This window comes from Budorcas taxicolor, chromosome 4, assembly GCF_023091745.1.
Source record: "Budorcas taxicolor isolate Tak-1 chromosome 4, Takin1.1, whole genome shotgun sequence".
NCBI lineage: Eukaryota > Metazoa > Chordata > Mammalia > Artiodactyla > Bovidae > Budorcas > Budorcas taxicolor.
The window spans coordinates 104,727,712-104,753,820 of record NC_068913.1 but is presented as its reverse complement, the minus strand read 5'-3'; the positions used below and the strand labels follow the sequence as shown (position 1 = coordinate 104,753,820).

General features: G+C 48.9%; 1 protein-coding gene across 2 annotated transcripts in view; it reads left to right on the top strand.

Annotated features, from left to right (window-relative positions):
• The window catches only part of HIPK2 (homeodomain interacting protein kinase 2), a 193,984-nt gene that overhangs the window by 116,714 nt on the left and 51,161 nt on the right, over window positions 1–26,109 (top strand). For both annotated transcript variants that reach the window (XM_052638357.1, XM_052638356.1), the window contains exons 3-5: window positions 21,456–21,579; window positions 21,969–22,088; window positions 24,179–24,265. In XM_052638357.1, the coding sequence (XP_052494317.1) occupies window positions 21,456–21,579; window positions 21,969–22,088; window positions 24,179–24,265 (331 nt within the window). The remainder of the gene's footprint in view (window positions 1–21,455; window positions 21,580–21,968; window positions 22,089–24,178; window positions 24,266–26,109) is intronic.

The window sequence follows — 26,109 nt, the reverse complement described above, 5'->3', positions numbered from 1 at the left end:
GTGTCCCATACCATTAAGGCCATTTGAACATGGTTCTGTCAGGTCTCTGCGCCATCAGGACGCTGTTTTGCTTCTTTGTCATCCAACACACTAGGCTGCACGTACACAAAACTGTTTCATGGTACTAAGGACCAAGTTTTTAGGGCCAGGTGAGTGTGGTTTGCTCCCCCCCCCCCCCCCACACACACACACACAACATCTGGGAAGGAAGAAACATTGAACAAGTGGAAAAGCTTTGCTAACGTGACAGAAAACTTGGCATCATCTGTCATGTCCTGGGCTGTGCCTCCTGAGGCTGTGTGGCTCACTTCCTTTCTCACTTCTCACCCTCAGTGGCATTGCCACAGGACGCAAAGGCTCCCTTCCAAGGCCCGTGTGTCAGGCCTTTACAGTATATGGCCCCGGTGTTGCTGTTTGGTTGCTCAGGCTTGTCCGACTCTTTGTGACCCCATGGACTGCAGCACACCAGGCTTCCCTGTCCTTCACTGTCTCCCAGAGTTTGCTCAAACTCATCATACCCACTGAGTTGGTCATGCCATCCAACCATCTCATCCTCTGTCACTCTTTTCCTCCTGCCCTCGATCTTTCCCAGCATCAAGGTCTTTTGCAATGAGTTGGTTCTTTGCATCAGGTGGCCAAAGTAGTGGAGCTTCAATTTCAGCATCAGTCCTTCCAGTGAATATTCAGGGTTGATTTCCTTTAGGTTGACTGGTTTGATCCCCTTAATGTCTAAGGGACTCTCCAGCACCAGAATTTGAAAGCATCTTCAGCGCTCAGCCTTCTTTATGGTGTGGGAGGTGTGGTTTGTCCCATGAAGTCTTCACAATATTTAATAATCCCCAGTGCCATCTTCTCCAGTTACTCATGGTTAGAGACAAACACCCTTGTGTCTGTACTTTCTGAGTAAAGGAATCAAAGAACAGCCCATTATCTGACCTCAGGACCAGTGCACCGGAAATGCAGGGGTAGTGTTTGCTGCCCTGGTGTCATAGGTCCCGGTGTCCCTTCCTTGTTCCCCTGGACACTCCTTGTGTTCTCCTGCCTCTGCGCCTTCACTTACAGTTTTCCCATCTGCAGGCTCTCTCCCCTCTTGGGACCCTCTAAAGTCAGCTGAAAGTCTACCACTTCTAGTGTGTTAGTCTGATTCTTTGTGACCCCCTGGACTGCAGCCCGCCAGGCTCCTCTGCCCATGGAATTCTCCAGGCAGTAATACTGGGGTGGGTAGCCATTACCACCCCTAGTGGTCACAGTAAAACCTACCTCCTTGTAGGTCACAGTAAACCCTACCTCTTCCCAGCCTGGATCGAGTCACTGAAGTCCACTAGAGTGTAAGCCCCAGAAGGGCAGCTGCTAAGTTGCTTCAGTCATGTCCGACTCTGTGTGACCCCATAGATGGCAGCCCACCAGGCTCCACCGTCCCTGGGATTCTCCAGGCAAGAACACTGGAGTGGGTTGCCATTTCCTTCTCCAGTGCATGAAAGTGAAAAGGGAAAGTGAAGTCGCACAGTCGTGTCCGACCCTCAGCGACCCCATGGACTGCAGCCTACCAGGCTCCTCCGTCCATGGGATTTTCCAGGCAAGAGTACTGGAGTGGGGTGCCATTGCCTTCTCCGCCAGGAGGGCAGAGACCCCCCTCAGCACCAGGACAAAATTGATGCTTGATAAGTATTGTTGAATGAAAGACAGCGATTACTGTCTGTAAACTTAGTGGCCATCTGAGGTATATCCCTTCTGTCCATGTTCATCCTTCTGTCCACGTCCACCGGCTGCTAAGCTTCTCGAGGACAGAAGCCATGACTTTGTATCACCCTCTAGCAGAGTCTGGACACACGAGGAGCTCCATAAATACTGGTGATCACATTTACGACACGGTCAGTCAGTAATGTTCCCTGAGCTCGGGGTGGGCTGGGGGGTGGGGAGGCAGGCAGATTCTCGGGCTCCTGTAAAAACCACCTTGAGCAGCTTTTTAAGGAAGCCCAAGGGCCCCTGACCTCCCACTCAGCACTTGACTGTTTAGAAAGGATAGTCTTAAGAGCATGACATTGTTAATACCGCATTCCTCATCTATAAATTTTCAAAGGACTGTATAGAAATTGTTCAGTAATCAAGTTATCCAGGGATTGGTTAGTTAATTCCCGAGTAAGTCACTCTGAAAACTGATTTTAATCCTATTTCAAATGGAGAGTTGGGAGAGGGCCAAAAAAGGGTATATTATTGTTTCTTGTAGGAGAGACGAACCCAGCGGATATTCACTGAGTTATGGCGCCAGAGCCTTCCTTTCTTCTGGTATTGTGAATTATTGTGCTCGTCGAAAGCCAGGTCAGCAAAGTGAGACTCTGGCATCCCACTTCCTCTCAGCTGAGGTCTTCTGTAATGGAGACCTTCATAAACAAACACTGCAGACGCTTCACGTGGGATCCTTCTAAAGTTCATGCTGTTTAATGTAAAGTGTAATCATTATTGTACATTCCTTCTAAGTTCTAAAGTGTCCCTGGCTTCTGGGGTAGCTGGTGATGAAACGGTTTTTGTTTAATAAAAGATAACTAGCTTTCTCCCACTCAAAAAAGTCTTCAGTATATAAGCTAAAAGCAGTCATTTTGCTTAGCTCCTCCATTCGTCCTTCCTCTTGCCTCTTTCCTGTGGGTGGCAAGCTCACACGCCTGTAGGGCCAGGCGGGTAAAGTCAGCGAGCTGTGAAAGCACAGCAGGAGACACACCTGTACACCATGTAAGGGGGCAGAGCTCCCCAGCCCAGGCTAGTTGCTGCCAAGCACAGACCTGTAGCCCTGAGTTGCCAGAGCCTCAGAATTTCAAGAGAAGCCAGATATCCAGATTTTTAAGAAATACCACTTGATTTCTAAATGTTAACAACTAATTCAAAAAGACTTTTTAACTCTTTGCAGGCCAAACCATTTGTGTGTCTGTGTCACGCGCTTCCTGCGGGGTAGCGGCTTGCCACCTTCGTTCTGTCTTTCAGGCATTCCTGCCTCTGGGCACTTAAAAGTCCCCCTTGGTCATCGGTTTCACTGTGCCACCTACTTTTTTAAGAGGGTGATCACTGACATCCAGAGTGTGTATGCCCGCAGGGAAGGGAGCAGGAGGAACGCCTAGTACAGCGATGGGCACCAGGCAAATGGCCAGCTAAGGCTTGTCTCGAGAGCAAGTCTCAGGCTTCTTCTGCATGATCCCTTCTCTCTTAGAAGTCTGGTCACACGTGGGTTTTAGTTACCCATCATTACATAACGTATGACCTCAAAATTCATTGACTTAAAACAATAATATACATGTCTTGTCTCACAGTATCTGCAGGCCAGGAATTTGAGAGCAACCTGGCTGGACAGTTCTGCTCTAATTCTCTCCTAGGGTTGCAGTCAGGTTCTCTAGGGGGAACCGCAGTCATCCGAGGGCTTGGCCTGGGCTAGAGGGTCTTCCTCGGTGGCTCTTTGTCCTGGCTGGTGTCAGGCTGGTGCAGGCGGTTGGCAGGAGGCCTCGGTTTCTTGCTGTGTGGGCCTCTGCATAGAACTGCTTGAGCATCCTCACAACATGGCCACCGGCTTCTCACAGAGTGATCCATCCAAGAGAGAGCAGGGTAGCAGCTGCAACGTCTTTTATAAGCTAGTCTCAACAGTCACGTTATTTCTGCAGTATCCTGTTGGATTCAGTGTGGGAGGGGATTCACTGTTCAATATGACAAGGTGAGCATCTAGGAGCCATCTTGGAGGCTCCTAGATGCTGTGTGTCACGGCTGTGCTCACAGTGGTCACTAAATCCTTTTATTTTGGTTGCACTGGGTCTTCATTGCTGCTCGCTGGCTTTCTCTAAGTGTAGCAAATGGGGGCTGATCTTTGTTGTCTCATTGCAGTGACTTCTCTTGTGAAGCCTGGGCTCCAATAGTTGCAGCATGTGGGCTTAGCTGTTCACAGCATGTGAAATCGTCCCAGATCGGGGTCGAACTGGTATCTCTGGCATTAGCAGGCAGATTCTTATCCAGTGTACCATTAGGGAAGTTCAGTAGTCACTAAATCCTTTTTAAACAGATGATCACTGAGAGTAGTTTTAAAAAAAAAACCTAAAGGAATAACATTTATGCCCTAGTGATTTATCCCTAATATTCATCTCATTTACTATTGTGTTCTTGAGATGAACCTTGGGAATTAAATACCCTATTTTCATATCCTGTCTTAAAACTGTCATCTCCAAATGTGTCAAAAAGCACTTTTCAAAAGTGGATTTAAAAATTCTACCTGTATCACCTCTCACAGTGATAGACTCAGGTATACTGTTTGCTTTTCAGAGAAGGGCTTTCAATTACTGCTTCCCTCTGCTTCGCGGGGTTTCCCTGTTCTCATATTCTCTGGATTGTCTGAGATGACACTTCTCTAGTGAGCCTAATAATGTCTTTTAAAGATTTGAAAGGAAAATCCCCAAGAAGTAGTGTCCTGAGCCAAGGATGGTACCCACTTTGGTTTATTAATATCGTTTATGAAGACTAATAGCCCCCAGAGACTTCCTGGGGCCCTCTGAATTGGTAGGAGAGGGGTGCCAGTTTTCAGAGAGTCAGAAGTTCATGGCACTGTATCTATTTCGGGTATCCCCTGTGCCAGTCCCCACCCCAGCTCCAGCAGCAGGACCGAGTGGAAGCTGCTGCCTGCTTCCAAACATAGACACACAAAACACACACACACACCACATACATCCCTCAGGCTGCACCTCGCAGACATACAGACACAACACACACACACACACACACAAAACCGCCCTCAGGCTGCACCCTGCCTTTGCCTCCTTTAAGACCACTCTAAATACTCATTTTAACTACATTTCGCCTCAATAAAAATGTTCAGGGGAAGGAAACGTGCCCCACCGTGATTTCCCCTAGGAAAATCCCTGCTGGTAGCTAGCTAGTGCTTATTTGTTCAATAAACAAAACCTTAGTCTGGGAATTGAAGGTCAACACCAGGCAAATCCACACTGGTGTGCCTTGCGCAGTGCTCTGGGGCCAGCGCGTCTGCGTGCGCACCACCCGGGTCTAGGGTGGGGGGTGCCGGGGGAGGGGCGGGGCCCGCCTCGCCCCGCCCACTCCACCTTAGCCCTGGTCACCGAGAAGGGCATAGGTAGATGGAAATGAAATGCATAATTCATAAGGCCCGTAGTGGCGTGCGATCTGTGGAAGGGGAGTGGTAATTACAGAACTGAGAAAGGAGGCTGCAGGCGTGTAAGTAACCTTTCTAGGTTAGAGGCTGCTGTGACAGATGGCCCGCATTGTTCTATTCCTGACCTTTTCCTGAACTTCCCTTTAGAAGAACAGAGGAAATACACTTCTGCCTTTTCTCATATTGTTTGCGAATAATACCTTCAGATGCCAGCTTTGAGCGTGTTTGTGTGCTTGGGTTTGGGGGTTTTGCTTTCCTTGTCCCCTCCCCCACTCTGGCCCCAGGCTTTGCTGCTTCCCATAGTAAAATCTAGTCCCTAATTACTTCATCCCAGTATTAATGGTAAATACAGAGGCTACACAAATATTTGTCCATATTGAACACAGTTAGTACTGGAGAAGGAAATGGCAACCCACTCCATTGTGTTGCCTGGAGAATCCCAGGGATGGGGGAGCCTGGTGGGCTGCCATCTGTGGGGTTGCACAGAGTCGGACACGACTGAAGCGACTTAGCAGCAGCAGCAGCAGTACTGGGAAAGAAAAATAACCACATAGCATCGTTTCCCCACCTCTGCCCCCTGCCTTTCCCTCCCAAAGCTGGCTCCCCCAGGCAAGCAGGACAGGCCTGAGAACCATCCTAAGGATAATGCAGATGGGTCGGTGACAAAGGTGTGGGATGTGACCTCTCAGTAGGGATGATGGAACCGATGACAGACCTTCAGCCCCACCTTGCAAAATGGAGTCATTTTCACCAGCTGTTAAGGTGCACCTAGGAATGAAACTCACATTTAAACTGCTGATGCAATTGCAGAGAAAATAAAAAACATAACCAGGCTAGGGAACATGTGCCGTATTTCTTTTATCAGCCTTACCTCTACGCAACCCCAAGTCCTCGGTGTTGTACATGCCACACTTCCTCCAGCGGTATTAATTTCCTGGTCTGAACTGTGAGTCCCCAGTGATGGCCCTGTGATCATCTGAAGCCTGTCAGCCTCTGTAAAGTCAGGGGACCCCAGAAGAGAGAGGGAGGAAGACATCTGTTTGATTTTTCACACAAGTTAGCATCGTTAAAGAGTCAGGCAGAATTGTTCCTCTTAGCCACCAAGTTGAATCTAGAGTTGAATCTTTGGGGGTATTTGGGGTTGTTTTGTATCTTGAAAAACAAACCCCTTTTGAGCCTGAATGAAAAGGAACTAGACAGTTGAGTCAGAAGCTTTCAACGAGGAGTCACAATTTGATTGGTTAATGCTGATTGAACACCTGTTGTGTGCAGAGCACCACCAGGCTGCTCTCTGGCGGCTTAGCACTTCCTTAGGAAGCAAACATAGGCTCTGTCTTCTCAAGGAACTTTTGATCTCATGGGGAAAGCCAGGACAAGCCTAAATGTACACATACAAAGACCTGCTTACATAACTGACACTCTACAGAGGCAAGGGTGACAAGCTCGGTTACTTTAAATGATTTTTCAAAACTTCGTACCAATGATGACTACCATTCTTTCAAACATTCATTTAATTGCATGTTGTTTCTTTTTTTTTTTTCAGTTGTATCTTTTAAAATCTCCCTAGCTGCCTCCTCTCTTCCCATCTCCATTTGTTATTTCTTTCCTCAATTCTAGATAAATAGTTTCTTCTCTTTACCTACCATTCCTCCATGTCTTTGATACAAACTTCCTAGGTCAAGCCTCTCCCATTAAAAATAAAGGATTTCTCCATGGAAGTCCCCATTATCAGAGAAGTACTAGACAGGGCTCACGTGTTCTCTATCCTTTCTCTTGCCTGACACATAAACACATGCATGTGCGTACTCAATCATGTCCAACTCTTTGCGACCCTATGGACTATATAACCTGCCAGGCTCCTCTGTCCATGGGATTCTCCAGGCAAGCATACAGGAGTGGATTGCCATTTCCTCCTCCAGGGGATCTTCCTGACCCAGTAATCGAACCCACATCTCCTGCATTGCAGGCAGATTCTTTGCTGCCTGAGCCATCACGGAAGCCACACGCACATCTATGATGCATAAACAACAAATAGTAAGAAGTCCCTGTGTCTGCTGCTTCCTTAGAAAATGGCTTTCGTCAGCAAGCATCTGTGTGTTGAACATTGAGTGCATCCTGCAGGGTTTGTGGTAGGAAGAGGAGGCTGAGACCTCTGCCTCTCCCAACCCGTGAGTGTGGCGCATGACCACCCGTATATGTGGAGGACTCACCCGCACAGCACTTGTGCCAGGTGTGCAGGGATGAATAACAGATGCCCACTGCCTCCAGATGCTATCGGTCCAGCCGAGAAGCCGCTGGTAGACTTTTCTCGTTTTAAGAAACAGTTATCAGGGCAGGGATGAATGAAAGACTGGAATTGGCAGATGTGTTGTGGGGACACAGACTCAGAGAGAGCCTTGGTCAGGACAGAATTCTAGAGGAGGCAGGATTCGAGTTGGAAGCTTGACGGCCAGAGGAGGTCTTTCCATAGAGGCAAACTGGGGGTGCAGCTGGGGGTGGGGGGGAGGGCTGTTGGAAGGGATGCTGGGCGTGCTGCCAGGGCCTCGTCCTGACCACCCTGACGAGTCTGGGTGGTTCTGCGCTGTCACCCCTTGTGCCCCCACCAGGTAGATCCCCCCCTCCCTCAAGTCCATCTTCCTTTCCTTTTCCTCCACCTCCTGAGCCTCAGCTGACTGACGTGCAATGCCCTATTTCTACACTTGGGTTAGTCTACTCAGCTGGAGTGGGGTTCAGTGCTCCAAGGAACAAGATGAACATTTTAATCTCTTTTGCTGAAGGCTGCTCCATTCCAAAGGCAAGATCCGAAAGTCCCAGCTCTTGGGTTACAAAGAGGCCCCATTGTTTGGATGAGAAAAACAAGTTTCTCGACAGATGAGCAGTGGCGTTCTCATCTGGGGGGACAGCCTGCTCCCCTTCCACCGGCAGAAACGTCTTCCCGGCTCTCGTCTGCAGTGTGCTGTAGGTCTGTCATGGTGACGTCCCTGGCTGTCCCCGGTGGCCTCCATCCCTCGGTCCTGCAGCAGTCGAAGAATGGGGGCCCTTTCAGAACATGCATCAGCCCCTGCACTCCGGCAGCCCCTCATGTCAGCTGCCAAAAGCCAGCTTTGTTTTTCCTCCCTGACCCAAGCGAGCACAAGAAAGCAAACTGGAGTTTTGTTTTGTTTCCAGTTCCTCTAGGAAAAGTTGAATATTAGGTTTTCCCTAAATCAGCTGCCTTTGGCTAGAGACCTGGGATTTATGCCCACTCTCTTGTCCTAACTCCCATTGGAACAAACAACCAGCCACCATGGGGCCCGCATCTTTGCTCTGACCAGGGCAGGTCCGAACAGACCATGGTTTAAGTCCCCTCTGCCACATGTCCTGCAGTAGAATTGAGTGAAGAATGGTACCTCCATTCTCCTCCGCCCATCTGGTCTCCTGGCAGAGCCAGCCTCATCCACCTGGCTCTTCTTCCTCCACGCACCTGTCCACGTTCAGACAGGATACTTCCCACACTCTGTGGACCAGAACCTGCTCTATCGGCCGGGGTGGCCACTGGCTTTAGTTGAAAACTTGCTTAGGTAGCATATCAGCTGGCTTTGGCCCTTCTTTCTCTGTAATTCTCTACCGACAGTGCAGTAGCAGGAGGGAGGCCTTGTCTGAGGATGGAAATATCCCCGTGGCTACGGGGAAAGTCACCCTCCAGCATGTGTTCAACATCTTTACTCAGCGGGCTCCTCTCCATATCTCAGGTTTCGGCTCCGACTCTCTCGATTGGTACGTCTCCAATCGGTGACACTGAATGCATCTCCCTTTCAAAGAAGGAACGGGTTTATCACCAGGCCCTGTATTCCTCACCCCCATCCATCAGCCATAAAGACCACCTTCTGATTTAGCCCTGCGAGTCACAGAGTCAGCTGGTGCCATAAGAAGGGAAATAACCTGAGATGAGCCTTGACTTTGCTACCGTTCACTTGCCAAGAGCTGGGCATCAGGGGACCCCACGCAGTACAGCATACTGGCTCTCCAGCCTCGTGCTGGTTCAGTCCAGACCTGAGAAACATTTCTGAGAACTCACTACGGGTCAGTGGAAGCTAAGTGTTAACCAATGGAAAGTTTTCCACTGAAATCAATAATTTCTTATAAGTAATAGTACCTTCTTAGTGTGCTTTCATTTGGGATAGAGGCTGTTGTTCTGTCACTAAATCATGTCCAAGTCTTTGCAACCCCATGGACTGCAGCATGCCAGGCTCCCCACAGGCTCCCCTGTCCTTCACTATCTCCCAAAGTTTGCTCAAATTCATGTCCATTGAGTCGGTGAGGCTATCTAACCATCTCATCCTCTGCTGCCCCCTTCTCCTTTTGCCTTCAATCTTTCCCAGCATCAGGGTCTTTTCCAGTGAATCAGTCTTCACATCAAGTGGCCAAAGTATTGGAGCTTCAGCATCAGTCCTTCCAGTGAATATTCATGGTTGATTCCCTTTAGGATTGACTGGTTTGATCTCCTTGCTGTCCAGAGGACTCTCAAGAGTCTTCTCTGGCACCCTGGTTTGAAGGCATCAATGGCTGAGCCTTGAGTTAACTACTCAAAGGTGTGAAGGAGACCCCTCCCTTCTTCCCGGCCTGACATCCCACTTCTGCCCCACTAGGGGTGACACATAACCACTCTGAATAAAATGGAGGGGCTGCATCTGCCATGGGTCTGGAACTGAAATCCCAAATTCCCTCCCAGCTCAGAGTAGTGGCCTCAGGAAGCAAAGGGTGCCAGCCTGTGACAGTGCCACGTGGGTGAGGCCTACCTGGTATCAGCAGACTTCCCAGGGAAGCTCGAAACACATTTCCAACCCTCAGTTTCAGTCAGCAGACTAGCAACAAAGCAGAAGAAACAGTCAACCAGCAGAACTAAAAAGAACATCCGAGGTTTTGTCTTCTTTCTCCCCCATAGCCAGCTGCCCCGGGCTTTGCGCTGCACGCCTGCCCTCTGGTCTGGTCCTCCTATTAAGAACCTGATTCCTGGAGATGTGGGGGCCACACTGTAAGATGAACACACTCCTGTACCGGCCCCGTGTCACCACCGCATGCAGAGAGGGGACAGTGTCTGCATGCAGGGGAGGGGCTTGGTGATGCCCACCGCGTCTCTCCACCCAGCTGTGAGTGACACTGGGCGTTGCTTTCTGATAAGTCATGGAGCCATTATGTTTTTGCTCTATGCATTTCTTTTTACATGTGTTGTTATTCACAATCAATCAAAGATTTTTTTAACTTTATAAAAGAACCTGGAGCTGTACGTGTGTAAAAAGAATCTCTAGGTGTAGTTCAGTTCAGTTCAGTCACTCAGTCCTGTCTGACTCTGCCACCCCATGGACTGCAGCACGCCAGGCTTCCCTGTCCATCACCAACTCCCAGAGTTTCCTCAAACTCCCATTGAGTCAGTGATGCCATCCAAATATCTTCTGTCTCCCTCTTCTCAATCTTTCCCAGCCCTCAATCTTTCCCAGCATCAGGGTCTTTTCCAGTGAGTCAGTTCTTTGCATCAGGTGGCCAAAGTACTGGAGCATCAGCATCAGTCCTTTCAATGAATACTCAGGACTGATTTCCTTTACGATTGACTGGTTTTGATCTCCTTGCAGTCCAAGGGACTCTAAGAGTTTTCTCCAACACCACAGTTCAAAAGCATCCATTCTTTGGTGCTCAGCCTTCTTTATGGTCCAGCTCTCACATCCATACATGATTACTGGAAAAACCATAGCTTTGACTAGACAGACCTTTGTCAGCAAAGTACTGTCTCTGCTTTTTAATATGTTGTCTAGCCTTGTCATAGCTTTTCTTCCAAGGAGCAAGCATCTTTTAATTTCATGGCTGCAGTCATCATCTGCAGTGATTTTGGAGCCCAAGAAAATAGTCTGTCATTGTTTCCATTGTTTCCCCATCTATTTGGCATGAAGTGATGGGACTGGATGTAGATGTACCGAAATCTGAGATTCCATTTCCCTGGCCAACAGGTGCTTCCACAGACATTTACTGAGCACATAGTTTCACCAAAAGTATGAGCATAAAATCTGGTAATATTATAGTCCCATGGGATGTTGGAAGGCAAGAGCAGGCTTTCTCCAGCATCCCCTGACTTCATGATAACAAGCCCCAGAGACCCAGGAGATACAGATCACCGGGTATCGGGTGGGCTGAGTAGACACAGTGCGTTGTGCATGCCAAGAGGATAAGGAATTCCAGGACAGGGTCCATGTCTTCAAAATGACCCATTATGAGATCTAAGTCATTCTTCCCAGGAACATTTCTTAAAGCGATTTACAAAGAATTAGAGGCTAACGTCAGAATATCCTCTAGATATCTGGGAACTGGTTTCCTAATTATACCAATATTGTTAGAAGCCTTTGGAGATTATAGTTATTGAGTTCTAGATCCAACCTTTTCTTCTGGTAGATAAGCAAGAAGGTTGGATTTTAGCGCTGAACTCTGCAGAGCTGAAGTACAGCTGGGAACCAAGGGTCAGCACAGAGGTGGGGAATGGGAGGGTGGAGGTGTGTGTATGTGTGTGTGTGTGTGCGTGTGCACGCGTGCACACACGTGCATGCACACGCACATATATTTAGTGTTCACCAGGCAAGTCTTCCTCAGAGTCAAAATGTTCATTGCCAATACAGATCAAAAAAACTTCCGCTCTGATTCTAACATTGTCCTGAAATGGTTAGTTGACTCAAGGAAACGCACTTCCTTCGGGAGACTGTCCAAGTATGGCGTGAGAATGACGTCACCAGCACAGTCAAACCCTGATTATATATAATCAACTTTCCAGGTGGTTGTGATGCTTTGTTCTGATGTCTTGAGCATTTCTGTTTGTGAGAACTGGAGATGCTCAATTATAGCAGCATCACCAGTGAGGCTCTTGACTCCTCATAGCATACACACAGCTTTATGGCTGTCAGCAGTGGCCCCGAGAAAGAACTTCTAGAACCCCTCTGAAACAAGTTCATTGCATATGTAACATCAAGCTGGGACCACCACAGGCACCAGTTGGGTGTGTTCCCTGGCTTCTCCTCTGGAGTCAGAGCCTTGTCATTGTCAGATGACAGCGTCCTCCTCGTCGTACTACAAGGCAGATTTTCTTAGAGGAAATCTCTCCTGTGGAGGGTGTGTGGTGCTCTCAGGATGCACAGCGTTTGGTTAGACCAGTCTCCTTATCACCTTGGCTCAGGGAAGGCCCACACAGTGAGCAGGCTCCTGGTCCACCTCACCCTGTGGTTTGTTCCTGGAGCTCTGTCTCTGAGTCACTTTGTCTTTCACCCATTTGTCAAGCTCCTCAAAGACAGAGCTGCTTCTTTACTATCTCCAGTTTGCCAAGGAAGCTGTATCTTTTTCAAAATCAAACCCCAGGTTGACCTTGGATTAGCCAGGCCTCAGTTGCTGTCGCCACTTGGACCTTTCTGGGTCCCCCTGACATGGTACGAATCCATCTTCTAGAAATACTGCCCTGAGGCACTCTCCACCGTTCACCTTTCAGGTTGTCTTCTGTGAAAATCCTTTGGGCTTTGGGGTCCAATTTCCCTAAAATAGCCTCCTCCGAGTCCTCAGATTTCTGCCACTCCTAGGGTCCTGTGTGGCCTTGATGTAATCCTTTGCCTCCCAGTCCAGGCCACCAACTCAAATAGTGCCTCTGAGCGGGTGTCAGCCTTTCCAAGTCTCCTTACTTTTGCGGCGGAAACATAAGATTTAACAACCCATCTGAAATACAATTTTACATTTTGATTGCTTCTGCCCCAGCCATACTGAGGTTACTTTCAATCTACATATATTTGTGGGAACAGGCTTTTTCACTGCAGTTCAATTCAAGAACACCTCATAATATCAGTGATTATAAAATACCGTGGACTAACAGAGTGTCTTGCTTCCAGAGAGTTCAAACTGCTTTATAATTCTACCAAACGTGATTTATCTTCATAAGCTGCTGCAGAGACAAGGGAAAAAAGCAAGATTAATAATCACATTTTATAGATGGTGAAATAAAAACGCGGAGAAATTGAGTAACATTTTTCCAGAAATGCACAGTCCTTCCTGTGCTCTCTGATTAGTGTTGCAGATTTATTGCCCAAGTTGGGAGTGGCCGCGAACCTTGCACTTGTGTTATTAGTGTGGATGATGGAGACATGAACTTGGCTGGGGAGGTTGGGTGAGGAAGGGCTTGTACTGTGAAAGGTGATGCAGGGTTAGGGTCATGCTCTCCAGTAGGAAGAAGTCGGGAGTTGTGGATGGGAAGTTTTCTTTCTAAAGCTAAATGACAGGGACTTCATTGTTGGTTATATTAACCTTTGCACCTTTTTTGTAAAGATAAATGAAAAAACTCTTTAATGGTTATGCTTTAATATATTTAAATAGTTTTCCTAACATTTCAATTTATAAGGAAGAAAATGGGCCTTTAAGATGAAGAAAGGGGGACTTCCCTGGTGGTCCATTGGTTGAGAACCCGCCTGCCGATGCAGAGGACATGTGTTTGATCCCTGGCCTGGGAGGATTCCACGTGCCATGGGGCAGCTGAGCCCTCGTGCCACAACTCCCGGGCCCACGCTCTAGAGCCTGTGAGCCACAGCTGCTGAAGCCCGGGTGCCTGGTGTGCTCTGCAGCGGGGGAGGCCACTGCAATAAGAAGCCCTCACACCGCAACTAGAGAGTAGCCCCTGCCCGCTGCAACGAGAGAGAAGCGTGTGCAGCAGTGAAGACCAAGTGCAACCAAAAAAGAAACAGGATTAATAAAACTTCTTTAAATGAGGGAAAGGGATGCTCTTTATCTAATTGCAGTCACATGGCCTTAGACACATGGTACATAATCCGTGAGTGATGTACTGTCTGCTGACTGCTTTCTCTGGGCCAGGCCCTGTGCTAGGTGCTCCTGTGATGCTGTTTCATTTTATCCTCCTGCCAACGTCAGGAAATCGATATACAGCCATGACCTGATGGCACTGGTCCTGAGTGTTCCCACTCAACTCAGGTGGTGTGCACGCCTCTGTTGGAGGTCATTCCCCCATAGGGTCACAACATCTGCATGTGATCTGGGAATGCCTCAGCAGATACATGTACTGTCAGGAGAGCCACTGGAGTGAAATATCAAAGCTTAATCACTGCTGTGTCGAAAATGACAGTTGTCCGTTCTCTTTCTATAGAAAGATAGAATTTTCTATGTCTTGCTATGGAAATGTTGGAAAGGAACAATCTTTCTTAGGTGCAAATTTTGTCTGACACTTCGTGTGTGTTTCAAGTATTTCTGATGTCCCAAAATAGCAGTGAGGAGCCTCTGTAAGAGGATTCCGTGGGCTGGTAAGGGAAGGTTGAGTCCCTGACACAGCCTAGGCGGTTCTGAGCCCAGAGGGGAAAGGCCATGTCCCAAGCTGGCAGTCCTACCCACTAGGGACCCAAACTGAGAGACCAGAAACAGCCCCCATGCAATAAACCAGGATGTGATTTTTTTTTCTTTTTTTTTAAAGCATGTAAACTTTGAAATAGAAAGGCCAAGTAGTCTGCCTCTTGTCATAGGCAGTGTTGCCAAGGAGATGGCGCCAGCTTCAGGGAAAACTGGTGCCTGCTGAGGGTGTGGGTTTGAAACAGAAAGGTTTATTCCTTCTCCAGAGGTGTGGTGAGCACCTGGGTACTCCAGGTGTCTGTGCTAGGTGCCAGAGGTGCAGCCAGAGGCCAGGGATGGACGTGTACTCACCCCACCCTGTGCCTGGAGGCCACCTCGCCCAATCACCTCTCCTGAGAAGACCCCCAGGCTTTGCCTCACCTGCGTGTGCTGGGCGCTCATTATATGTTGGCCACAGGCCCATTGTTGCCTCCGACTAGACAGTGAACTCCTGGAGGAACCGCAGGGTCTGGTTTCTGATCATCAGCACCCAGCACAGTGCTGGGTAGAAGATGCTTAGGAAAATGGCAGTTGAATTATTCCCCACTAAGTGACTAAATAAGGGGTGCTAAACTCTGTCTTAGGATAACCCCTGGTAATAATGGTTTCTCCACTGAAGAATAAATACACCTTAGCAACCATCGAATGTGCTTCCGGTGCACTGAACAGAAAGAAACCGATTTTAGACTTGACTTTGAACATCGAGGAGCTTGGAGCCTTACAGACCAGTGGAGCAGGGACCAGGCATCTGCCCGATCATAGCAGAGGGGTCTTTGGTTCCCCAGGGATTAATGAGGGGCCAGATAAAAGAAGTGCCTTCCTGAACTGAGGGCTCGTGTTGAGCAGATTTTTATGGAGCATCTGCTGTGTACCAGACTGAGGCTCAAAACACAGGAACACAGGCCCTACCCTTGGGATAGTGGAGGGCGAACACCCAGACATGTATATACAACAGTTTTTGTTGTTGTTCAGTCGCTCGGTCGTGTCTGACTCTTTGCGACCCCATGAACTGCAGCACACAGGCTTCCCTGTCCTTCACTATCTCCCAGAGTTTGCTCAAACTCATGTGCATTGAGTTGGTGATGCCATCCAACCGTCTCATCTTCTGTTGTCCCCTTCTGTCTTCAATCTTTCCCAGCATCAGGGTCTTTTCCAATAAGTTAGTTCTTCGCATCAGGTTGGTCAAAGGATTGGAGCTTCAGCGTCAGCATCAGTCCTTTGGGTGGTCAGTTAATATTTATTGGACCGATCTGGTGGTTCTTGTCTGAATGTTCACCATGCAGTCCACCAGCACCGAGAGCAAGGTGTGTTTGAGTGAGGAAGGGGCGGGGGAGGACAGGCTTTCTCAGAAATGTGACCAACGTGTCATGTGTGCAGACAAGAGGACACGGCCTTTGAATGGGGGAGAGTTTCAGAGTAAATTGGAAAAGGTTGAAACCAAAGGCAGGAGACCAGTAGGGGTTTACAAGAGAGAGCTGGACCACAGAGGGCTCCAGCAAGCCCACAGTGTGGAGCTGAGTGGAAGATGGCTTCTAGAGGAAGTGGGAAGAGATGGGCCTTATCAGCCCTGCCCATTCACATGCACAGAAGTCCGCTTTTCCCCAGGTGAAAGGCTCACGCCTGGGCTCCCGTTCCTTCATGAAGATTCGCCCCTTCTACCCTCCTTTGTTTGCAAGCCTTAGAACTTTCCATCTGAGTCACATATTTTAGCACTTTTCTTATATTTAATAAAGGTTTATTCAATCTACAAATCCTTACTGATTGGCTCCTAAATGCCAGACCCTGTGCTGCCCTCGTGGACGTAGCAGAGGAGACAGACGGTGAGGAGGTTATTGGGAAAGTGCTGTAAAGTGACATTTATGGCACCGGAGATGGAGACTGACTGGGGTCGAGGGACGCCTGTCGGCGGCAGTGACAATTAAGCAGAGGTTTGAAGGATGAGCGAGAAGGAAGCCGCCACCTGAGAACCAGCGGAGAAGGCATTTGACGCCAAAGCAACAGTTCCTCGGGAAGGCTCAGGAAACTGGTTAGGCTGGGGCTCACTGAGCTGGGAGAGTGGATGGGTGACAGTGCCGGGTGGGCGGGGCCCAGCCAGGGGAGGGACTGAGATTTCCTTCTCAGGGAGGCAGGGAGCCTGGGAAGGACTTCGAGCTGAGGGCCTGTGACCTGTTGAGCTGGTAGAGAGTGGACTGGAGGAAGCAGTGATGGAGTGGAAAGACAGGAAGGCCCAGGTGAGGTGGTCAGGGCCAGGGCGGTGGCAGCAGAAGCCGAGAATCCGGGGCCAGTTGAGCTGCTTCGGAGCTGCCGTTATTGAATGGCAAGGACGCAGAGGGAAAGAGAGGAATCCGAGATCAATCCCAGGTTTCCAGCATGAGTAATGGGGCGGGGTGGGGAGGTGGGGGCGCGAGAGAAATTCCATTTAGTGAAACAGAGGACAGAAGGAGGAATTATTTGGGGTGGGAGGGTGCAGAGGAGCAGAGTTCCCTTTTAAAGACAAGTTGAGGTGATTGAGAGAGATTCCGACGGAGATGTCAGGCCATCAGAAACATAAAGCTGGAGCCAAGAAAAGTCCAAGATGGAGACAGACTTTTGGAAATACACAAAATGGGATTTAAACCGCTAAGAATGGCCACAGTGACCGTCACAGTTTCCCAGCGTGCAGAGACGAGTACCACAAAACACATGACTCAGAATAACAGAGCCTTGTTCTCTCACAGTTCTGGAAGCTAGACATCCAAAATCAAGGTGTCAGCAGGGCCGTGCTCCCTCTGAAGCCTCCAGGGAGGGGCCTTCTTGCCCCTTCTAGCTTCTGCAGGCTCCTTGGCTTGTGACAGCATCACTCCAGTCTCTGCCTCCATCTTCACATGGCCGTCTTCCCTCTGCGTCTGTGTCCAAATCTCCCCCTTCTTCCGAGGACACTGGTCATGCTGGATTGGATGAAGGATGCACCCTGCTCCAGGACGAGGTCATCGTAACTGATGACATCTGTAGTCACCCCATTACCGAAGAAGGGCCCACATTGAGCTACCGAAGATTAGGACTTCAGCATGACTTTGGGACACAGTTCAACCCCATAAGAATTACCTAGAAAAACAACGAAATGCGAGAAGAGAAGGGGTCCTGGGGCTTTGCCATGGGCAGCACTTGGACAGAGGAGGACAAGCCGTGAGCCGCAGAGCAGAGCAAATGCAGGAGCACGTAGTGTCGTGCGAACCAAGATTGCCTGTTTCAAGACTGGGTGGAATGACCAGCCGTGTGGAAGAAACACGGCCCTCAGGCTCCAGAGCTGAGAACTTGACCAGTGGGCGCAACGTGGCCCCTGCTGGCCTCGGCGAGCTCCACGCTTGAATGGAGCGGAGGGGCAAGTCCAGTGAGAGGAGGGAGGGAAGATGCGAGAGACGGAGCATTGGAAGCTGCCAGAGATGGCTCTTCAGAGACTTGGCTTTGGACGGAGAACAGAGAACTAGGGCAGCAGCTGCAGGGGCTGAAGGGATTGGGAGAGGTTTGGTTTTGGCGTGTTTTGTTCTTGCGTTCTGTTTTACAGTTGTTAGACGGGAGACACTGGAGCAAGAGTGTGCGCTTGGATTAGGTCTGTGTGTGCGTGTGTGTGTGTGCGTGTGTGTATGTTTTTGTGCTCAACTTCAGTTGTCCCCTGTGCTTTGGTGTCGCCTCCCCAGCAGCCCATGGGGGACAGGGCTGCACCTTCTGTTTCTTTTGTCTCCCAGCTGCCCTGCCTGATGCCCACACATTTGCTCACTAGATCACAGCAAAAGAAATCCTCTGCCGTACATATCGCGACGCCAGGAATTGCTGTCATTCCGTTTTCTGATGGACTAAACAATTTTTTTTAATATTTACTTACGATTTATCTGGCTGTGCCTGATCTTAGTTGAGGCATGAGAACTCTTAGTTGCAGCATATGGGATATTATTTCCTCAACCAGGGATCGAACCTGAGCCCCCTGTATAAGGACCTTGGTGTCTTAACCACTGGGCCACCAGGGAAGTCCCCAACTAAATGGTTTTCACAAGTCCCATTCCTGTAGCGTGAGTCTGCTGTTTCTTGCCCAAGAACATCACTGGCATGCCCTTTGCATGACAGTCTTACCTGTTGGATTCTGCTGGGCAGATCATCAGGGAACAGAATCCGGGAAATGGGTTTCCAGGGGTTCCCAGTGGTCTGCTTAAGGGCATGAAAAAGTGAAAGTGAAAGTTAGTCGCAAGAGTGTCCCACTGTTTGCGATCCCATGGACTGTAGCCCACCAGGCTCCTCTGTCCTTAGAATTCTCCAGGCAAGAGTACTGGGGCATGAGGGCCAGTTAATTAACCTGATAGGAAGGACAGCCTCATGGTCAAGTCCAGAGATGGCCACACGGAACCAGAGCAGCCTGTTCCTAAGACCCGACCTGGAGACTGGAGTGTCCAGGCTACAACGGGCAAAGGGACAGGTCAAAAGAATGGGAGACAGAGGTGCCGAGATGCCTGATTCTGAGCCAGCAGCAGCTGCCACAAGAGGGGCTTCTCAGGACCAGAGCAGGTACCTCCCCAAGGAGAGGCTGGAGTCTCCATGTGAGAGGAGGCAGGTAGACACGTCTGACTCTCGAACAGAGAGGACAGAAAGCAAAGCAGGTTCTGCCACATGTGTAACAAGAGCATGTTATTTTCACTATCATGTTCTTTTGAGACACTCCCCTCTTTTCAAAAAGATGTGTTTTTTTGTGTTTTTTTTTTTTTTAATCGAAACCACCACGGAAGAGATGGCATTGCTGGAAGCAACCTGCGGTAGTCTCTTCAGTTCCACGTAATGATCTGTGGCTCTGGAAGCCCTGGTGTGTGGGGGCACCGCTGGACACAGTGACCTAGGCCAGGACCAAGGTCCCATGACCCAGGACAGTCCAGCACGGATGCCTCCCCAGCCTCCCCAGGGCATCCGTGCTGGAGGGCAAGAGCCATCCCCCACATCCACGTGAACTGCCAGCAAGTAGGCTGGGAGGAGACAAAGACCAAGGACAGAGCGAAGTGTCAGGCACAACACTGGAGCTGAAGACACCCAGCAGCGAGGGGGCAGGGACATCTCGCTCCCCGGCCCTCCGCAGCAGTCCCCTCCTTCCAAGCCCACGGAGACCCAACCTTGGCCTCGCCGCCCAGACCACAGTCTCAGCGCTCGAGAAGCACCAACAGTAGTGCTGCCTCTCCAGCTCCAAGGAAGGGAAGAGACTCCTTTTTACAGCTGAAAAATCAAAAGACTTGATAGCAAGACCTTTTGGTTCTTATTTGTTTTTTCAGAACCATTATGTAGAGAAAGAAAGAAAAAAAAAAAAAACCAGCAATGAGAGCCAGTTTAAAGGAGCAGGCAGGGAGATGCTTTGTGCAGGGAAAATTCAGCTCAAAGCTCCAACAAGTGGAGGTGCTTCTGGCACCCCCTCCCTCCCTCCTCTCCTGCTGGCTGGGCAAAGATAACCCCAATAGAGAAAAGTCTCCCAGCTCCCGGGCTCTCTCTCCAGGCTGCTAAAAAGGTGGAGTTGCATCTTCCTGGATCACGCCATCAAAGGGACCGTTGATAGAGAAAACAGAAGTTGGGCCCGTGCATCAGCAGAATGCCTTGAGCCACGTTTTAAAAAAAAAATCATAAACTGAGTTCATATCTCATGCTCCGAGCGTGGCTTTCTCCAAAATGTGAACCTAGCAATCATGACCATTTCCTAGAAAAGCAGAGCTACTCTTGTGGTCTTTGGTTTTGATTACCAAGTACATGTGAAATTTTCTCTTTGAGTTTAGGTGATTTCCTTCAGAAGTTCCAGCAGGTAACCAGGTTTATCATGTGAAGGAATATATTTTCTGAAGTTAGGAAAGGGTTTATAATGGAATTCTGATTTACACCTGAACTACAGATCATGAACCAGGTACTATAATTGTCATAGGAGAGAATTCTTTAGAAGGTAATGAAAAAAAAAACTAGTGTTTCCTTGGAAAAGTATGATACAAACTCCTAAAAAGGGATTGTTGGCATAAACAGATACTGGATTTAATCCCATTCTGTGGGGAGGCAACTTGTTTTATATATGACTGAAAATAGAATACCTGTACTTCAGAATTCCTTTGTAAAAACTGAGCATCCTTGGGACTTCCCTGGTGACCCAGTGGTTAAGACTTGGAGCTTCCACTGAATGCTCAGGGAGCAGGTTTGATCCCTGGTCAGGGAACTAAGTGGAGAAGGCCATGGCAACCCACTCCAGTACTCTTGCCTGGAAAATCTCATGGATGGAGGAGACTGGTAGGCTGCAGTCCATGGGGTTGCTAAGAGTTGGACACAACTGAGCGTCTTCACTTTCCCTTTTCACTTTCATTCATTGGAGAAGGAAATGGCAACCCACTCCAGTGTTCTTGCCTGGAGAATCCCAGGGACGGCGGAGCCTGGTGGGCTGCTGTCTATGGGGTCGCACAGAGTGAGACACGACTGAAGTGACTTAGCAGCTTAGCAGCAGGAAACTAAGATCCTGCACGCCACTCGGCAAAATTTAAAAAAACCTGGGCATTCTCTAAAGGTTGATTTCCTGGGTTTTCAGCTACAAAAGATAATTCCTGAGTATCTCAAAGGCGTTGATTAGCTCGTCTGGCTGGAGCGTGATGGTAGTGAAGCAGTAGCTGTGGTTCCCTCTGGGTCTGCTCTACAACCTCAGACCTGCTGTGCATCTCAGCCAGTCACCTAGCCAGGCACCCTACTGATGGGAGGACCAAGCCAAAGGATGCAAGGATCATTGCAACCCAGCTCAAGAACAACAGGACCTTGCGGGGGTCAGTAACAGTAGCTTGGGTTCAAAAGACTGGATTTTTTTTTTTTTTTAGAATTCGTATAGAAATAGCTTCCTGCTTTTCCAAATTGCTAATGACTGTTTTTTTCCATTCTTCCTTTTCAGGGCCCCTGAGATCATCCTGGGCTTACCATTTTGTGAGGCAATTGATATGTGGTCTTTGGGCTGCGTCATTGCAGAGCTGTTCCTGGGCTGGCCACTGTATCCAGGAGCTTCAGAGTATGATCAGGTGGGTCCAGACAGCACAGGTGTTCTCAGCCAGCTCTCTTCATTTGTCTGGATGGGCACCCCATCCATAACCTGACATGGGGTGGGGCTCTGAGGTGTGATACTGTCTCCCAAACCTTCCTTCCCTTCAATCACTTTTTTTTTTTTTAATTTAGCCACAACCTTTATTGAAGCATCTTACCTGTGTTATCCCTTCAAGTACCAGTATCCAAGTTTACAATTGAGGATCGCCTGGCTTTTCTTTCTTTGTTCTTCCTTTTCCCTTTTCCTTTGATTATTTCATTCTCTCCCTATAAAATTGTCGTTTTTCTCTGAGACACTAGAGCTGTTAGTATCCCACATGTATGGTGACAGAAAAAGCCCTGACCTCATTCCCATCTTTCCTTGCAGATCCGGTATATTTCACAAACACAGGGTTTGCCAGCAGAATATTTATTAAGTGCGGGGACAAAGACAACTAGGTTTTTCAACCGGGACACAGACTCGCCGTATCCTCTGTGGAGGCTGAAGGTAGGAAGAGCGCCCGCCTCATTCCTCACCAACACCCAGCTTATGGGGAAGAAGGTCCCCACAAAAAGTGCCCCCATTCGCCAGGAGCCTTTAACCGAGGCACATGGGTCCTGGCTCTGACTCTGATTTGGCCATGGCGGGGTCGCGACTGTGGATAATACATGGTGGATGGATTTTTGAATGTTCAGAAAGCACCGCTTTGCTTGACCTACTGCCTTTGCACCTCAAGCTCTGATTGCTAAACTCCCTCAATTTCATCCAGTAAACCTGGACGACCCGCCTGGTTGGCTGCTGGATAGAGAAATGAAAAAAGTGAACAGTCCCCCGCCCTTAAGGAGCTCCCAGTGCAGAGGGAAACTGAACCTGTGTGATAGCCCTGCCCCCTCCCCATGGCCAGCACCGTTTCCGGCAGGAACAGAGTGTGGGAGCCTGGAGGAGGGAGCCTTGATTCCTGCTATGGCAGAGGATCGAGGAGGAGCATTTAAGCCAGGCCCTGAAGGATGCAGAGAGCCTTGCAGGCAGCTACACAGTATCTGAAGGCTCCGGGAGGGGTCTGCTGGCCCTGGCCCTGCCGGCAGGTGGTGTAGCGCCTCACTACACACCGTAAACTCGGGCGGCTTGACTTTAACGGAAACATATTTTGTTTTCACTTTGATCTGTGCCTAGTAATTAAAATTAATGTTGTTGGTTTTGTTTTTTTTTTTTCCTGGGAAGGAGAAAATAATATACCTCTTAAGTGTGTTTTGTGTTCATTTTAGGTGTTGGTTTTTTTTTTGCAAGAGTGTAGGTGGGTATTTTTTTAACAGAAACCACAGCCAAACTGTAATACATTTAGAGATAATGCGTGGTCAGTGATGGCAAAAGATTTAGAAAAGAGATCTGGCAGCTGAGCAGGCCTCTGAGGCTCCTGATGGGAGGCTGGCGTTTGGCAGCTGTTGAGGGTGAGCGGCTCAAGGTCAGGTCCAGTGAAAAAGAGTCCTGGCAGGAGGAGGCTGAGGCTGGCCATTACTGTGTCTTAGTTAGGAGATTCAGGCCTTCTTGGCCAGCTGTTCCCTCATCGAAGCCTGGATCTTAGCAGCTCCAGGTGTGCTGTCCTTGAGTGAGTCTTGGAGGATCAATTACCTGTGATCCATGAATAAGTCCAAAACCCCATAGTCATTGGAAACAGCAGCTTCCTAGACTAAGGCCAGTTCAGGAACTGGACGTGTGTCCCCTGGACCCAAGCAGAGGGGACTGTCAAACAGACTCCAGAGCCAGCAGTCACGTGACCTTGGCAAGCTCCTCAAGCTTTCTGCCCTTCTTTGCCCCTCTGGAAGATGAGCTGGTAATCGGCCTCCCTAAATTGGTTGTGAAGGGCATTACGTGAGTTCACGTGCTTTGAAACAGTACCTGGGGACTTCCCTTGCAGTCCAGTGGTTGAGAATCTGCCTGCCAATGCTGGAGACTTGGGTTTGATCCCTGTTCCAGGAAGGCTGCACATGCAGAGGGGCAGCTAAGCCTGTGCCGCCCAACTACTGAAGCCCACGTGCCCTATAGCCCATGCTCCACAATAAGAAAAGCCACCACAATGAGAAACCCCCTGTGGCCACAATTGGAGAAAGTCTGCACGCAGCAAGGACCCAATACAGCCAAAAATAAATACATAGTTAAATAGATGAATAATTTTTAAAAAGTAGTGTCTGACACATAGGGAGAGCTCTATGTATAAGAGTTTGATAAATTAAAATTTTACAATGTGTGGACCAAAGGCTTCTGCTTTTCCACATATGAAACCTAACCACATCCCTTAAACTTAGGGGAGAACATGGTTCTTGGGGTTGTGGCATATACTGCCTTCTGGGGATCCTCCAGATCTGACTCAGAGCTGGCCCCCCAACAGTGTTCATGGGAAGGGAGGAAGGAGGAGGGATGACCTAAGTGTGGAGCAGGAAGAGAGGAAGGAATTCTGGGCAGGTCCCTTTAAGAATCCTGTCTGCTCTCTGAAAGGTGGGAAAATATCCTCAGGGGGAAAAGCAGAGGTTGGCGGGTTTGAGTCACAAGGACTAGGAAATAATTCATATTACCAATGGCCCGGTGCCTCTCTTGACCAGACACCAGATGACCATGAAGCAGAGACGGGGATTAAGTCGAAAGAAGCAAGGAAGTACATTTTCAACTGTTTAGATGACATGGCCCAGGTAAGCTCCATGGGTGAGTATACAACGTTAGCCCTTTCAGAGCCAAGCGCAACAACACTTCTGCAGGAGTAATTAACAGAGGGTGGAGGGTAGAAATCCACTTGACTCCAATGTGGTGGCTGACTTTAACCTTAAACAATGATATGTTGGCCTTAGGAAGTATACCATTGGGTGTGTGGAACATTTTTAAGACCTTACACCAGCTCTTTAAACAGCTTCAGTTTACTGGCTCTCAATTGTAAAATAGCACTGACCAATCTGACTGATGTCTTCATGAGAAGAATTCAAGCCCATTAGTTCATTTGAGTACCATGATGAGTTCTCTAGTGCCACTTTAACAAGGGGCCATAAACTGGTGACTTAAGACAACAGCGTTTATTCTCTTGCAACGCTGGAGGCTGGAAGTTTGAGATCACAGTACCAGCAGGCCATGTCCCCTCTACCAGCTCTAGGAAGAAACTGGCCCAGGCTGTTCTAGTTTCTGGTGGCCCCCTTGACTTGTATCTGCATCCCCCAATCTCTGTCTCATTCATGTGGCCTTCTTTTCTCTGTGTTCTCTGTGTTCCCTCTTTTCTCTGGGTCCAAAATCTCCCTTCTTTCTCTTACAAAGACACCAGTCATTGGCTGTATGGCCCACCCTACTTCACTGTGACTTTAACTTGGGTACATCTGCTGAGACTCTGTTGCCAAATTAGGTCCCATTCCTGGGTACCAGGGACCAGGACATCCATCTTTTGTGAGCACACAACGCAATGCAGTCAGTCTCTCTCAGGTCATCTTTGTGTCCAGAGAGAATTCTAGAACACCAGCTATTTTTAGAATAAAACCTAGTCTAAAATCAGGGCAACCCAAAGTGAGTTTTTCTTCAAAGCAATGAGAAACACAGCTCCAGACCAATGAACACTTAACACACTTCTTACTGAAGATAAGTGTAACCAAAACTCATGACTCCAAGTAAAGTATACTTGTCAGTTGATTAGAAGCTTTGATTTTCTGAGAAAACTGAAATTGCTTTCCAGTACATGTCTTGGGGCTTGGGGGGAGAAAGCACCACAAAACAAGCTTTTAAAGGTCATGCTAGTATAGGTTTCCCAGGCAGTACAGTGGTAAAGAATCTGCCTGCTGATGCAGGAGACACAAGTTCGATTCCTAGGTCAGGAAGAGCCCCTGGAGAAGGAAATGGAAACCTGCTCTAGTATTCTTGCTGGGAAATCCCACGGACAGAGGAGCCTGGTGGGCTACAGTCCACAGGGTCAGAGAGAGTCGGACACAACTGAGCACACTCACACGCCGTATAGGCTTGCTCTTGGAAGAAAAATCTTGTGTTCAGATATCCTGCCTGCCTTCGCCAGAGGTGGTCCCAGTGAACCCAGGGATTCAAATAACTCAGACCCTGGCTCAGGAGCTGCTAGGTGTGGGAAGCAGACCCCAATACCTCTGTTGGAAGGTTAAAGAAATAAACCTTTTTGCATCTTATTTTTTACTGCTTGGTTGTAATTATTGTTTTTTAACCATGGGGAAATATGTGTAGCCTAAAATGGTACAACTCTAAGTATGCCATTCAGTACGTTCACATTGTCTCAAGCACAGTCTCCAGAATTCTTTTCATCGTATGGTTCTTTTCAGTGAGGCGTGATGCAAGGTGCATTTCAGCCTAAGTGATGAAAGCAGGAGCCAGCTGTGCCTGCACATTCATATCTGTGCAGGTGCCCACAGGGGCCTCCCTCTTCCCTGAGCAGCCTCCCCCGGCCTCTCCTGCAGAGAGAACAGCCGTGACCTGCGGGCAGTGATGACCCGTGGCAGCGCCCCCACGGGGCAGACACAGCCTTCTGGGGGCTGGGAAG